Source organism: Callionymus lyra, chromosome 5 (assembly GCF_982586985.1).
Source record: "Callionymus lyra chromosome 5, fCalLyr1.hap1.1, whole genome shotgun sequence".
Taxonomy (NCBI): Eukaryota; Metazoa; Chordata; class Actinopteri; order Syngnathiformes; family Callionymidae; genus Callionymus; species Callionymus lyra.
In genome coordinates this window covers 28,872,299-28,888,716 of record NC_141822.1, presented here as the reverse complement: position 1 = coordinate 28,888,716, position 16,418 = coordinate 28,872,299, and the positions used below count along the sequence as shown (strand labels likewise).

The 16,418-nt window shown below is 41.8% G+C and overlaps 1 protein-coding gene across 3 annotated transcripts in view; it reads right to left on the bottom strand.

Annotated features, from left to right (window-relative positions):
• The window catches only part of nrp2a (neuropilin 2a), a 62,817-nt gene extending 46,622 nt beyond the window's left edge, over window positions 1–16,195 (bottom strand). For all 3 annotated transcript variants that reach the window (XM_087791727.1, XM_087791729.1, XM_087791730.1), the window contains exons 1-2: window positions 15,611–16,195; window positions 5,336–5,513 (exon numbers count right to left, since the gene is read on the bottom strand). In XM_087791727.1, the coding sequence (XP_087647853.1) occupies window positions 5,336–5,513; window positions 15,611–15,683 (251 nt within the window). In that variant the 5' untranslated portion in view covers window positions 15,684–16,195. The remainder of the gene's footprint in view (window positions 1–5,335; window positions 5,514–15,610) is intronic.
• Window positions 16,196–16,418: the final 223 nt, after the last annotated feature.

The window sequence follows — 16,418 nt, the reverse complement described above, 5'->3', positions numbered from 1 at the left end:
TCAATCCAGCCCCCCACTCCAAAAAAGAAAGAGCCAAACAACACTTCTCTCTCTTTCCCATCCCCCTGATGTCTCAGCTCTGTCCTCTCCAGTCCATCACAGACTCGTACTTACAGATGACAGGAGCCAAACCGCTGACCGCAGACAGTCCGGGCACGGCCCTGGACGTTCAAGAGCAGCATTGATCAGAAACATCAGTCTAAGCGGCGGCCACTGCTGTCGGGATCTTCCAAGTCGACACCTATCATCATGTATTTGTGTCTGTTGTGTACGGCTCTGCAATCTATTCGGACATATTTGGACATGTTTGGACAGAAGTAAAGGGCAGCCTAAATCCAAAAGACTATTTATTGGACAAGTAATACATTTAAGATGTCGATGAATATGGCCACTCCCCCTCCTCTTCTGTTGGTTAGATACAACTAATGTTTCTTCTATATATGCCCTAAGAACGATTTGAAACCTGTCAACATGAGCACATAGAGGAAACCGGTAAGCAAGCCCTGAGGAACACCAGGCTACCTACTATCTAGAGATCTATCTACTTTATCTTTAGGAAGCAATCGTTTTTGTAGAACCATCATTCTACCGTTCATCTATCTGATAAAAGCTTCAATTCTTCAATGATATATGACCCCAAAATAACATGAAGAAGATCCGGAAAATCCGACTTTGACAAAATTCTGGCTGATCTTATAGTGCTTGAGATCTTGGAATCTCCATTCAGAATTGGCCACCAAGATCTTTTTTCTGTCCTTAAACCTTGTGACCTCGGGCAGGAGAAGATCATCTATTGATTTCCCATTATAAGCGGAAATCGCTGATCGCACACTTCACCGCTCCTGGTCTCTGATGGCTTGGACAGGAACGATCTGCTATACAGTACACTTGTGGATGGATCTACTGTATGATCAGACGGCTTTAAATAATATTAGTCCTGAACTTCAGGGACAACAAAGCTGGAACTTGAGGGTAAGAAACGAGTGATGCAGGATACTATCAAACATTGGGCTGTGCTCCCTAAGTTAGATATTACCATTCGGCCTAAAGTTCCATGAATTATTAAAGAGATAAAAAAGCTTCCTGAAAGCCAAGAGTTTCATCACCATGCTAATATTTAATGCCAATGTTTGGCAGCACCTTTAGGGGAGACAGAAGAGTATAAATCCAGGTGGGGCGTTGGGGAGATAAAGGTAAAGAGAGCCGTAGAGAAGGATAAAGACTCTCTCTGCTCCTGGTATATCACCAGGTAGCATCCCGGGGCTCGGCAATGGCAGATTGCATTAGAGATATGGGCCTGATATTTCATCTAGCGTTTATTACATTTAGTTCACATCAATCTGCTTGCAGCCGGGAGGTAAGAGCTCTTTGGCAGGTGGCCGGACTCCCCCTGAAATGAAATCCTGAATTAAAGTGCCACCTCAGACATGAAGGGCCAACAGATTTGATTGCTGCAGTAGACTTTTGCTTTGGACACGCTACATAGTCAGAGGACAGCTGGCCTGAAACTGCAGAGAAAAAAAAAATCGTCAGAGTTGAGTCCCCTTTCTCCAGCTGACAAAGCACTTTTCTTGGTTTTATTGGGGTCTAAATCGCTCGAGAAAGGAGGGGAGCGATGGAGGGTGAATGCTGATGAGCACTCCCACATCGACAGGTCCCAAGCGCTAGCATCTACGTGCAGATATTTTTAAGTGACACTTAATGCATATGTCCTTGTCGTGGGTTTATGCTGCATGAAACCCTGCTCACAATGCTCGCAGGGAAAGGCTACTGATAGTTTTACAAAATACCCAGCCGGGTCAGAAGACTGGTACTATTCTTAAGACATTCTTGTTTTTATTTACAATTCTGCTAATAATACAATTATATATAACACTCAATAAAATTGCTAACTGACTAAAACAAGTATCTACTGTAGGTAGCGGGTCCCTGAGGTAATGACCTCCAGCCACTGGATGGCAGTGTTGCCAGGATATCATTCATAATTGAATTACAAGAAGAGAAACACTTGAAATTTAAGTTAATATCCCCTAAAATAGCACGTTGAAAAGGTATTTGATACCCAAGAAGCCAATAATAGAAATAAATCAATCTAAAATGGCACAAGGGTAAAACACCTTTATTTTTTAAACATATGACCTGAATTTTAAATGTTGGATTTCCACCCGTGCAGAGTGCAGTTTTCTACTTTTTTTCTGTTGAACCACAACAGTGAATTTCTGTGTAATCTTTGTTGCCATAGATGAGTGGCTAAGAGTGACGAGACTGCGGGGCTTAGCTCCGTGCTGGCAGAAAGGACGGAAGCATAAAATGGGATCGAAGGCAGGAATATTCAGATGCACTCTGCTGCTGTTTCGACCCCCAAAGGGGAATTTGCTGCCTTTACAAAGCACATGTGTCAGTGATCATGGTGGCAGAGCTTCTTTTTTTAAACAACAATGGCGGTTTGGATGCGAAGCTTTTTAAAACTGGCTTGAATGCTCGCACAATTACTCACACGTAAACGCCTTTTGCCACCCACGCTCACTGACTCCTCGATCACACTTGTGTGTATGAAAGGAGATGGAGTGGGAGTGTGTGTTAGAGGGCAGGCCAAGGCTTTGGTCCCTCCGGGCAACTGTAAAAAAATAACCCCTTTTTTCAATAAAACTCTCAGTGGAAAGGAGAGAAGAGGAGACATTTGGGTTTTCTCTACATCCAATCCCTCTTCCTTCTCGCCCTGGGCTGTGAGAAACTGCTTGACACAGAGTTTATCAACAGCTGAGACATTTCCCTTCCCGCTACAGTGGAGAAAGTCCGACGTGCTACAGTGTTGTGACACTGCGGTGGAAGCATTATTACCCACAATAGTGACAGTAAGATAATTATGCAACTGCTCCCCTCTGACAGATGTGTCAGGGTCTGTGAGAAGGCTGGAAATTTAAATACTCTTTTCTCTTCACTTACACTCTTATTCAATATCTCCATACAGCAAAGTGCTCCGTGTGTGTGTTTTTAAATCTGAGTTAGGGTTGATAATAATTTGATTTATATTTATTTAACATAGTGTTAAAGGTCAGTTTCAATGGAATATAAAAAAAAAATTGACTTCAGAGAAAAAGAACTTGCTTTTTAATTTTGAGAGAAACAACGTAATGATCCAGTCTTTTGAATTCTGATCCATATTTCCATTTGTTCTAACATCATCAGATACATTTAAGATGTGATAAACATCAGGGTTTAATAACTAGTAATTTGGTGGGCTTCTAAAACGGTAAAGTGCAGCTGCATATTGATACTGGAGGAAAGGATGAGCTCAGTTTTGGCAGTATGCATAATTATACCCGGACACTTATGGAACGTCAGCTCCCCAAGGCCTCATTTTTGTAATTCAGAGAGATGGAATTGTTGGATGGAAAAAAAGGAGAAATAAACCAGCGTGATTGCAGACTCATGCAGCCAGATGTACCCAAAAATGGAGCTCGTCTCTGAATCTGTGTGAGTCTTTGTATAAAAGAAGAGTAAACACGGGAGGATGACTTGTTACTCTCCTCTCAGACAATAGAGGAACATATGACTCTGGTTAGTTTCATGTCGGAGAATGGAAACTGACCAACTCCGTCATCTCCAGCCAACCAGATGGGCCTCATTCTCTGCTTTCTGCTCGCTTCTGCTCTTTCCCTCCACTGACATCCGTCTATATCTCTATCCGTCCATCTGGTGACTCCATCAGCCCAGCCAGGCTCAATATCTCACATACAACATTTCAAATATTGCCTGGCATTTGGTTATCTGATCAACGAAGATAAGTGCATGCTGGAGGGTCTGGATGATATCGGGGGGGAAAAACATTTGTTATTTTTAAAGACATTAGGAAGTTGTGGGAAAACTACTTTTGAAAGTAGTAAGAGTAGAAAATAACCCATTGCTAGTGAAGGTTGGCTGGGATGATGCTGTTGAATGAAATGTAAAAATAGTAAACGTACAACCTGTAAAAGTAGCAAAATATTGCAAGAGTTTCCAGTTACTTCAGTAATCGGTTTGCATTACTTTATAGTCGTAGTATCAATGGTTGATCAACCAAAAGTCTATGTTGTTTGGTTTCTTTTTGTTAATGTTGTATGAGCTGTTGAGCGTTGATGTTGTAACTTTATTAGCATCGGAGGTTCCGGCCGTAAGTTAGGCATAGTACCGATACAGTTGCCATAACAACCCTTCTAACAATGCTACTTTTTAACCTGAACAAGGAACTAACATTTTTGTTGCATGGTTTTTTTTTGCAGAATCACTCAAAAAGTTCTGAAAAAAAGGATTTTAAAAACATTTTCCATTGACATAGATAAATAAACAAGGAAAATCTGATGAAATTGAGATGATTGGGTTGTTGAATTTTTTGAAAACAATGGAAACACTAAAGGAATAATAAAGAATCAGTTTTCTAAAACAGCAACACTAGAAAGACCCACAGGTCTATTGGCGTCCAACTAACAATACTAAAGTTTTTTCCCCCTTTTTGCTATGACAAGATATGCCAAATAACGCCCTTGGCAGAGGTGTTCTCTGTTTGTGTATTTCTTCTGGTGAAATTGTATCTTTGTAACAATATTTTGTCGAACAAGTCTCTGTAGAAGTGACGTCGAAGTAGAAATTGGTATTTGAGTAAACATGGCACAACACTGAACAACAGAGCCGAGTTAGTTCACTTTGGTTTTAGACTTGAGGCTGAACTTACAAGTGAACCGGACCTCAAACACATTTTTCCTTGAAACTGAGCAAATGTGTCATGCATCATTACTGCCTCAGCCAGCTTTACTTCTGGCGTTACCTTTTCTACAAGGTCAAGTAATGGTGCACGACAAACATAACAAACTCGGGTTTTAAATTCTTGTGTGAACGTGACGCGCCCCATAGCAGAGAACTCCAACCCAGTAAGTGCCACTCGAAGGGATATAACGCTTGGTCTGTGGGTACTTTGGGCAGCAAACAGCACATAATGCGTGTAATGGTGTGAAAGTGAGATGGGGCGGAGCTGCACGGAGTTAAAGTGCCAATAACTAACTGTTGCTCTGGATGCAAACCACAGTCCATTTAATGGTTTTGCAGAGCGCGTGAATCTGCAATTAAAATTTCTACCGTAATTGACCCACTGTGGTCAGAACGTGGAACATGTTTGTGATCAAACCCGAAACCGCCGACAGTGAAAAAGGCTAGCAAGTAAAAAAAGAGTGTGCTCCGGACCGTTTGGATTTATTCCAGACACATTTGTGCTTTCTGAGGATTTTGTCAACACAGTCTGAGTGACAACTTCAAAGTGTATTACTCAGTAGAATTAAAACAAGTGGTTTGCTCCACTTACTTGCAGTCCAGACGCTCGATCTCAAAGTGCGGGTTGAAGTTAAGGACGATGCGCTGCGAGGGTTCTGGCGCCGTGATGACCCACTGACAGTTCTGGTGAGGGGGATACTCCAGAGGATAACCAGGGGAGGTGATGTATCCCGCCTCGCTGGCGTCGAAGACTCCCCTGCACTCTGAGGCTGCGAGACACAAAATGTAAACACAGTCACTATTTTGTACATTGGACACACATTCTCTAAACTCAAAGGACAGACACTTTTTCAAATAAATTACACGTCATATTTGTACATTTTAAAATAAGCAATGTCAAACTCAAACTCACAAAACAGCGTTGATATAAGCCTGTAGTATCTTTAATACTGTAAGTCCCATGATGCACTGCAACACCTGAAGCTTGAATGATGATACTGTTTATATGATACATAGAGTCAGAACATTTAAGAAATTCTGGTTTAATTCAGTTTTCGTCCTTGTTATTTACTCTGACACCCCAAATCAAACGTGTAAAACTCATGGTTTGCGCAAAAGTAGATTGTTGACCTGGTGTTATCAACTTAAACACTCTTGCCCTAAATAGTCATAGCTGCTTGTGTAAGAGCTTTATGTATGAGTTAACACAATTAAAGAATGGACAAAAAAGAAAAAACAATGTCAGTATGAAGGGCAAACACTTAAAATAAGTTGAGTTTGCATTGAATAGTATATCAAATTATTTTATATTAGATAATAGACCACTTAGATATAGATCACATGAATCATAGAGAGATATGGAAAGATCATAAAGAAAATTATGCAAAAGATATAGTCTCAAAATAGACAAAAGGAAAAGAAGACAAAGAGAAAATAAACGCCTCCTTTTAAAGAAAAGGTCTGTAGGCTAAAACATGTTTACATTATCAGTTTTATTCAGTTATACTTTGACCTCATGAGGGCCGGGTAGATACAGTAAAAGGTCCACATGTGGCCCCCAGACCACATGTCTACCTATGTCATCAACTAACAACCTCATCTCAACCCTTTTTTTGCTGCTTCTTTTCCGAGTTAAGGGAAAACGACTTAACAATTCCACCTTTGAAAAAACTGGAGCAGAAGGAAACAACACTTGATGTGATTGCACAAAGGCACATCAGCACCGTCTTTGAACACTGGATTTAATTCAACCGAATATACTGCAGCAGATAACAACGTATCTTCACCAGCGATTTATCTCGTTCACTTGGACGAGTAAAATGTGCTTGTTTAGAGTTAAATAAACCTGGAGCCGCATTTTATCGGCTAATGCCGAATCCTGAAATTGACAGCGTTTTATTTCATCTAAGTGCGAGTCGCCGCCGCGCCTGCGTTTACCTCCATGAAGATGTGATGAGCAACAGAAGGACAATAAAACAAAGAAAGCAATTTAGGGCCTTCAGTTTGGGGGAAGTTAGAAAGACTTTCCCATTGTGCGTCGTCAATGCGAGCAGGACCGCATGGGAACACTATTAAAACAATAAAAGATGATAATTTAGTGAGTGACACACACACACACACACAGACACACACCGACACACACCAGTTTCACCCTCTTCCACACCCAAGCTCTTATCTCTCCACATCCCCACTGGGAGCGTTCTCCAAGTGTAATTGTTGCTCCGGCAAGCCAATCTGCAAACATTAGAACACTGATGGTATCGCACTCTCCCAGGAACAATAGCCTGCCAATGGCGTCGCTCCGCGGGCCGAGGCAGGAAGTGACACACAGACGGACTGTCTAGCGGGGTTCTGGGGGTCACCCCGACTCTGTAATGAGAAACTAATGCCGCAACAAAGTCTCCATTCTCCGCCCGTGCCCTGACAGCTACCGCTGCTCTTTCGCGTCGCCTTATCTCCCGCAAACACGCTAAACACATAAACTCACATGCACATACAGAAGCAGCACGTATTAGAGACTCCAGCCCAGTGAGACATCACACAGACATCATTCTTTGTGGACAATGGCTCTTTTATTACTTTTTCATTCCAATAAATTTGCGGGCATTATTATTTTTCACAGGGGCAAAAGGCGAAGAAATGATTTCTCCATGACAACAGAGCGGGGGGGGGGATGGTTCCACCTCGGCAGTGTTTGTGCGAGTCTCACACAGAAGGTGTTCAAGATGTAATGAAAGTGTGGCCATAAACCGAGAGGGAAACAAATGTTTTCCTAATAAGGCTGCTTCGGTTTGCGACCTTCTCGGGTGTAAGAGATCTGCTTCTCAAACTTCTCCAGTCCCAGCCAAGTTTTTTTAAATCCCTAAATAGAATAAACATTTTTTTGAAGCTTCTAAAAAGTGTTGTAAATGCACGACTATGACCCTTGAATTGGGATCAACAGGGTTATTAAACCTTGACTGTTGCAGTACATTATGGAAAATGTGTGATATTCTACATTTTAATACATATTTTACTCAATATAAGGCAGAAATGTGCGCATTTTTGTCGCAACATTATGATTCATAACTCATTTAGTAGTTCCTATCACATACATGACAAAAAAGTTTGAAATCATCAAGAAATTTCTTTCGTCTAAGTAATTTGTTACTTTGAAATCCTAGCATTTAAATCAATTATAGCTTTTCTGAACTCTCTTGCCCAAAAGTAGTCGTGAGCAAGAACAGAAGCTTGCGTTTGCGACCGCTTCTACACCACTAAGTGTTCTGTACTTCTAAAAGAATACTGGACCCAGACGGTAATTAAGAACACTTAAATCAAATCAAATGTTTAGAGTTGACGTCTCACGGTTTAATAGTCGAACTGAAGTTCGAATTTACTCCCTTTTATTCACTTACTTTTTTTTGCTCACACTGGTCTGTGTATCAAGGACAAAACTCTTGACACTGTCATGGAGACTGGAAGATTTTTTCCTTTCAAACTTTAAATCACCCTTCAGCACAAACAGGTGGCAAGTTTGATTACGGAGCTGCCTCTCCGGATCAATTGTGGTCACAAAGGAGAGAAAACCTTTTCATTTTTTTCATCGTAAATCTTTCCGAAATCATCAATGAAATAAGTGGCGAGGATAAAAAAAAAAGGTTTGAAGTGTAACAGAGCCTTCAAGTGCTGACATTTCCACCGCCTATTGTGCTTAAAAGGCACACTTAAGAATCTCTGACATTTGATAGAGCTGTGGCTTCCTCACTTTGAGAGAAGAGACACCCACACACACCCTGAACAAGGGCACAGAGGCACTTGCTGACTCCTACACATGACGTAGAAACACCCTTTATTCTCCCATTTGAAAGAAAAAACAAGTTCATGCTCTGTGATAATGACACTGTACGGTCTCATTTCACCATGGCGACTACTCTTCACACAATTTATTTATTCCCAAGTGGACACACGACTTGTTTGTTATTAAAGGTAAACAGCAATGTTATAATGTGACCTAAAGCAATGTAATAAAAAAGAAAACAATGTGTTCTGATAATACACTATTTATTTTTTTCAATGTACTAATACATAATAAATCACTTATAATAATTAAGAAATTGTTATTATTTAATAACAAGTTAAGGAAGTAAAAATAAACCAAATACAAAATAATATAATAATTAATAAATGCAACACTAACATAATAACATAGGAGATTTGGTAAAAATCATTAAAATGTATAAGATAAAATATAAGTTGATTAGGAAGAGAAAATTATCTATATAAAAAATGCAACAAAGTCTAGAAAAAAATGTCCACTCAGGGCCGAAAAAAGGGCAGTCAAAATATGTACCGCAAATAAACAAATAACTCTTGAATAAACCTAAAAAACAAAATAAAAGAAGATAATGGATGAGTCAGCAGAATAAGCTACAATAAATATTCCCGCCAGCAGTCAAGACAGCAGCAAAATGAAAAATAGCAACTATTAAACCGACAACTACACAGTCTTTGCCATTTTTAAACTCTGAATTTGAATGAAATCGGACACTTCAAATGATTCCAGATGCAGTCAGGGCGTCGGAGGTGGGATCCTCTGAATTTCTCACCAGCTATGCAGCCAAAAATAATAAATGCCCTCAAAATTGGGGAATATCAGCATAAACCCAGAGGAGATGAACGCCTGGGTGAAGTGTGGAATATATTTGTAGAAATCTTTTTCTTTTGGAACAAGTATTAATGTAAGACTTTCCATTTATTGCAACTGCAACTACTTTTCAGTGTCTGGTGACTCGTGAACAAGGTTAAGGACAAGATAAGATAAATAAAAATAAGTGTTGTTGTTTGTGAGTGTCAAATGTGCTACTGTGCCACATTTGGTCGCCAGGAGACCTCCTCCTTTGGGACTGAAGTCTCAGGAACATGTTCCACTTTCATGGGAATAAGAATAGAAACAATCACATGCAACCTTTAAGATAATGTGCGCTGTGAGCACGAGGTCACATGACTCTGGTTGTCATAAGCACCTGTCAGTCAGAGTGGAGGAAGATTGAGGAAAGGGAAAATGTCAAAAAGAGATGAAGATGGAGAGAGAGGGAGGGAGACATGTCTTTATCTCCTACACTGGTACAGACAGACAGCTATTGTTGCTGAGACGGTGTGCAGGAGGCTATCAGCACACGCAGCAGCGGCAGATTAAGCCGTTTGGGGAGAATCCTGCAGCTTCGGCACTTTCTCCTTCAGCTGCCCATTCAGTGGCCTGAGGAGGATGAGGAGACTGAATGAGGGGAGGGAGAGCGAGGAGAAGTGGGTGAGGGATTATTGTGGGAAGTATGGCCAGAGAATGCTGGGAGCGATGGTTAGAGGAGAGATTGATAAAGAAAGAGCTCAGTGGAAAGTGGTAGAGGATGAAAGTGAGAGATGCAGCGTGGTCATAATAACAGGTTGGTGGGATGAAGTTGGCGAGGAGAGACAAAATAAAAAAGCTTGGTTCGGAGGGAGAAGGGTTTCTGTGTCTGTGATGTTGGAGTGTGATCAGCCTCGTTACGAGCTGTCTGCTATCCTGCGACTCCCTGTAGACGCTGACCCCGCCTGGGACCCTCTGCCGGTCTCACACACACACACACCGACACACATGAGCTGAGCGATAATAAAGTCCACTTTTGCTGAGCCTGTATTTCCTCTAGAACAATGACTTCTTTTCATCTTCAAATAAGCATCTCAGGACATCGCCACTGCTGATAAGTCACATTTTAAAAGTCACAGTCTATGGAATGTGCCATAATTAGATTATAACGATTGGACATAGAGATATAGGAAGTAGAAATATGTATTGAAATATGTTTAAATGCATAGAGTGATTTATACAGATAAGGGGGAATACATACAGACAAAAAATAGTACATTTATAACGAAATACGTCAAATGTATTGTATGCATTTCCAAAAATAGTCATTTTAATCCTCCTGGTCTTCTGCTGTCAATTAACACGCTAGGGCTTGTTGGGGTTTAGTAGATATGAAACCCTGCCCCCCCGTGACAAAGGGGCTAACCAATCATTTTGTCGCAGGGGCGGAGCTAGCACAACCAGCTAACTTTGTGAAACCTGCACAAATGCGTAGATAAAAAAGTAATTTTAAGAAGGAAATGAAAATGGATCCGCACTTGAGAAAATAAAGGCCCTCGTGGCCTCCCATAACAGTCAACCAAGGAATCAAAGAGCAAAGACAATAGTTTTCATAACTCATGTAATTAGAAGGGCGTATTTGGATCTTGGTCTTTATCGTGTATTTTGTCACAAAGACCTACAAATAAGGCGTTTAGGGAATGTTACGCTTAAGTAACATTTAAATCTACATAATGATATCAATTTAAAACACATCGTTAATGGCTTTTGTGCTCGATCCTTGCCGCCAAAAGAGGAAGTTGATTACAGTGACAGCTGTGTGTACTTCCTGTAATTACTTAAATACACAATATATGCATATTAGCTGGTAAATGAGGACGTTCCTTTGTGTCTCCCCCTCTCAGGGTATTTGTGTTAGAGGCTTTTAATTAATGTCGGCGTTTGCATTTATTGTGCATATTTGATGTGCTTGTGTAATCCATTCACATCCGTCTTTTGGTGCTTTTATCGTCTTCATCAGAGGAAATGTGCATAAGTCTGCATGTCTTAGCGGCACAATAAAAGTGTGCGAGTGTGTGGGTGCCATCACTTTCATTTCTATTAGCCGCCTTATCGGGGAAGTATGGCGTCACGCTCCGGGATAAGCGGCGAGTGTGAGGGGAAGAGACTGATAAATCCCTCCATCATTCCTGGTGTCTGTGGCCCCTCCCTCGCCTCTCTCACCCCCTCCTCCTTCCACCTACATTAATTAAAAAGTGCTATCGCCGTGAGTGAGGGAATGTGAGGGGAGAGCGGGCCGCACTCATCCATTCAGTCAAGAGCAGAGGTTGTCTCTGCCACTGCTTTTAATCTCACCATTCCACACTAGACTGGCCCCAGCCAAGGATGGAGGGAGAGGAGGAGGAGGAGGGCGGAAGAATAGGGGTTCGCATCTTAAAGATGACAGGGATGGGGGATGAAGAAAAAAAAACGATGAACAAAAATCTGATTTGTTCTGGTATTAAATTAAGATTAACTTCTGTTCCCACTTGTTGCACTGAGCGATGAATTATTCAGACTTAATCGATTGCTTCTCTACTCTCAAGGAAATATTCACAAAACCGCCTTTTCTTAGTTAAACGCTCTATTTCATCCACAATTGCCGCAAGAAGCCGACTCTTCTAACAGGATAGACCATGAAAAATGAAATAAATGTATTTTACCACAACATATTTTGCCGTTATCTTATTGAAGATTAAAATAAAGCACTTTTTGTCAATGCATTCTCACAACTTTTGCTTAATCCTTTGATCTAAAATGTTCTGATTCATTTCCACAGAACTTGATTTATGAGCACAAATTACAAAATCCAAGATCCATGCACGCAGTACTTCTTGGGACGTCTGTGCGATCCATCTTTTGATGCTATGGCAGCAACAATCTTCCCAGTGTATCCGTGAGACAACGAGGAGTCTGTTAAGAATCACTCGCATGCTGGAATAACAAAACCTGTTGAAATTGTAAATTTTATAGCCTCTAACTTTCAAATAAAGAGAGGGATTCACCAGCGCTCTCTTCGTGAAATTCCTGGGTTGGATCTTAGAACAAACAAAAAGAGATTAAAAAGGGATACTCTTCCCAAATCCTCTTTTCCTCTCTCAATCCCCCTTAGTTCTTCTTCCATGCTAACAGGATAAGTGGCCGATGCTAATCAGCCAAATGCACGGCGCAGGCCGTGGTGATCAATGGTCGAATGGATCAATTAGGTAAACAGATGGTTTCTGTTGCCTTCAGGCTGCCGGTGTTTTGGTTCAAATCCCTCCTGACCACGGTATCATGTCTCTTGTTGTTTAGACTGTGTGTCATATAACCATCATATCCTTTTCAAAACAAGCCCCGAAATATCTGAACGACCTCCTGGACTCGTCCCTAACCTCTCGTGTGAGTGAAAACAATACATTCTAAATGCTTCTCCACAATTCTAACCCTCCAGCTGCAGACAAAGCCGTCCCTAAGCAGTGGTTAAGACCCCCCCCCAACGTGCCAAATGCATCAGAATGAAACACGGGTCTCTGTTTTATTTATGGGGGTCTTGTTTTTAATTTCACCCTGAGTGCAGCGGGCTGTTTCGGGGCTTTGCGACTCTCATACCTGGCTGGTATCGAGCGAGCCGCGCTGCTTGTCTTCAGCTATGAATGCTAATCGCTGACCTTGTTTTCACAGCTGATACCATTGAGACCCGGGAAGATTAAAACAGGGGGAAAATGCAAAGAGCCCAAAAGGCCGTGAAGAAAAACAAACACGCCGAGAAAAAAAGAGAGATATAAACGACTCAATGTAATCACAACTTTCTAAGCAAATGATTAAATGAGTTGAAACCCAACAACTCTGAAGCCGCACACCCACCCACTCAATAAACATGCAAATGAGCTGCTTAATGGCCTGAATATTAATGTCGGCGCGAGCTAGTAATTAATGTACGTGTCAGGGAGTCAAACTATTGTGATTACAGTACGAGTGGAGAGAAGGTCCGTCTGCACCGGATGTGAAAGAGAGATAATTATGGTCCTGCTCCCAAGACTTGTCCTCCACTCGGAGATGACACCAGCATTAATATTCACAGTAAATGTTCTCCATGTGAAGAATGGCACATCTGCTATGTGAGGACGGAGCCAAAAAAAAACGAAGGTTGATTTATTTTCCTATAATTACTAACAGCGGGGAGCAAAGATGTAGATATATTTGACTGTAAATTGGTGCGTCAATCAAGAGAAGATGGATGCGTCTCTTTGCTCTTAATAAGAACCAAATGAACGGCACTAGAGCTTTGGAAACGAGCCGCTACATGTAAATATGATCAGTTTGTTTTCCCAGTGAGAAAATGGAAAGTTTGTTCTGCTCTGATGTGAGTCTTGATGATCCCGGTCAGAGAAAAGGTATCACCTTCACAGTGCCGGGTCATAATGATGCAGAAACACAAAGCACCGTCAGTCAACACTAGGGTTTAGAAAGATACTCCCTGGTACAAATGGTGTAAGAGGTAGGATGGTATTGTTAACCTATGTGTATGAAGTTGTGAGAAGTAGCCACAATTAAATGTAAAAAAAAAACCCACTTGAATTATTGAAGTGTTTCAAATAGTTCACACTTTTACAGAAATCCATAAAACGTCCAGCCTGTCTGCGTGTCCTTTTCACAACACTTTCTCTCAGTCACATCAGTCAACAGCCGACTCAAGCCGTCTCTGCTCTAAATCCAGTCCCGTTTTACTCCCTGACCCCGCACTCTTTGATGTTGACCTCCAACAATCCCCCCCTTCTAGCGCCCCCTCTCCCCGGTCCCCCTTTCTTCAGGTTATAGCTTGTGGATGCATCGCAATGAAACCTTTATATCTTCCTGCCATTCTTCTAGCTCTCTGTGGTCCCCCCTTCTTTTTCCCCTCTCTTAGCTCCACTCTGTTGTGCCTCCAGTCTGTTCCCTCTCTCGGCATCTGTGTGTAGTGTGGCTCACGGAGGGAACATGGAGGGAGGAACATGTGGCGTGGAGTCTTGGCAGCACAGAGAAACGAGAGGAGGAGAACGGAGGGTGGATCTCCTCGTTTGCCAAGAGGTCCACATCTGCCTCCGATCAACACACATTCAGATGCATGTCCTTTAAAAACTAGTAGCCTAAACAAGAGGAAGAGACTATAAGCATTAGACTAGGCTCTTTTTTTTAAAAGAGGCGGCGGGTGGTGGTGCTGTAAAGGCACCGACTCCTCAGTCCGCCAAACAAACGGCAGCCAGATGTAGACCACTGAACGTCTGCTTAGACATGTAAGATACAAGTGTGTTTTTATCTTGACTTATGAGGGAAACAGTAGAACAGTGGACTTGCCTTGGGTTCTTATTCAACTTTTCACAGGCAGATGCTACTTAAACACACACGCAACACATTTGTTATCATTTGTTTTGTTATTGAGAATCATAAACAAGAGGAAAAACGAAAAAAAAAAGAAAACCTTTCCAAAACAACAATTTCTCTCAATATAAGAACAGATAATTCAATTTTTAACCAGATTAGCTAGTCTCATAATGGCTAACGTGATAAAGCAGATCAAATCTTTATTCATCAAGTGTTGATTTAGTTGTTTTTATTCTACATACATTTTTAAGCTTTAAAATTATGCAATATAAAATTAACTTTAGCCTTTACATATACAGTCTTTAATACTTTTTTTTTTGCATTTAGCATTGCTAGCTTTTTAGAAATAATAAAAGCTGACAGAGGCATTAAAACTATGGATATATTCGAGTAACAAGTATATTCGAATCTTCATACAAATACTTGGTTAATCATTTAACTAATCAATGATTTAAATTGTTTTTTTTACTCAATAAATAGTCATAATAAAAACATGCTTTGGAAATAAGGTTTACATAATTAAGTAGAAAATACTTTTGTTGTTGTTTACGTTTGCGCGGAGGACGCTCGGAGGTCGCGGTGCGCGCAGCCCGCTGCCCCGGGCAGGAGACACCCGCCGCCCGCCCTCTCGCTCCTGGACACCCGCCGGAGCACGAGCGGAGGTTGTTTTTTTTAAGCAGATTCACGATCCGTACAGTAAAATATAATAAAACTGTTCAGCATTTAAAAATCAGGTTCTGGTGGGTTCCCTGCCCTCGATGAATAATTCAATCAGAGACAAACAATTCAAGAGCTTCTGATCTGCGGATTCAAGTCAGAGTTGACAGACTGTTGCTTTTATTCTTAGTGGAGTTGAGATCAACATGTCGACAAACTTACTTTCTTCTGCCGGGACCGGAGAGAGATGACACATGGCCATTAAAAATCCAAGCAAAGACCACGACAAATCCATCTTGGAGGAGGCGGATCTGTTCACTTTCAAACTGTTTCCACTTGAAAATGTGCGCAGTCCAGAGTTGCAACTATTTAAGAAGAGTTTTTTAAAAAAAACATCCACAGCAGTTCAATAATCCAACTTCAAACACAGGCGGAGACACGCGTGACAACTACATGTCACTGGAACTGTCTCTTTACGCAGCGTCAGCGTGTCCATCGATGACAGAACTGTTCCGATTCAAACCGTTAATGGAGAAAAAAAGTGATCTAATTCTGGGGTCGTCCACGGTGAGTAAGTCCACGCGTATTTTTGCGCACACGGATGGTTCCCCTCAGGTCTCTCCTGGAGAGACTCCCCTGCTAAAGTCCTCTCGGATCTTCTCTGAGCTCCAGCTGTTTGGGCACCAATGTGGCACAAGGTCCCCGGTGCTGCTCTGTCACTGGGCTCCGGGTTCGGTCCACTGTCGGCGGCGTGTGCGTCCCGTGTGCGTCCTGGAGGTGTGTGTGAGAGCGTGTGTGAGAGCGTGTGAGAGTCGTCGCGCTTTTGAGCCGCTATCGCGTTACAGTGGCGGCGCCTCAGCTCCGCCCCCACCCCTGATTCAAGGAGGGAGCGCGCACACGCACGCCCCTCCTGCTCCTCTCTCTCCCATCCACGGACTCACCCCTTCAGAGAGCGCCTCGCTCCTGGACACATCACCACGATAAGAAGCAGATCGTGACTCTGAATTAGGAATGTGTGAATCTGATGCCG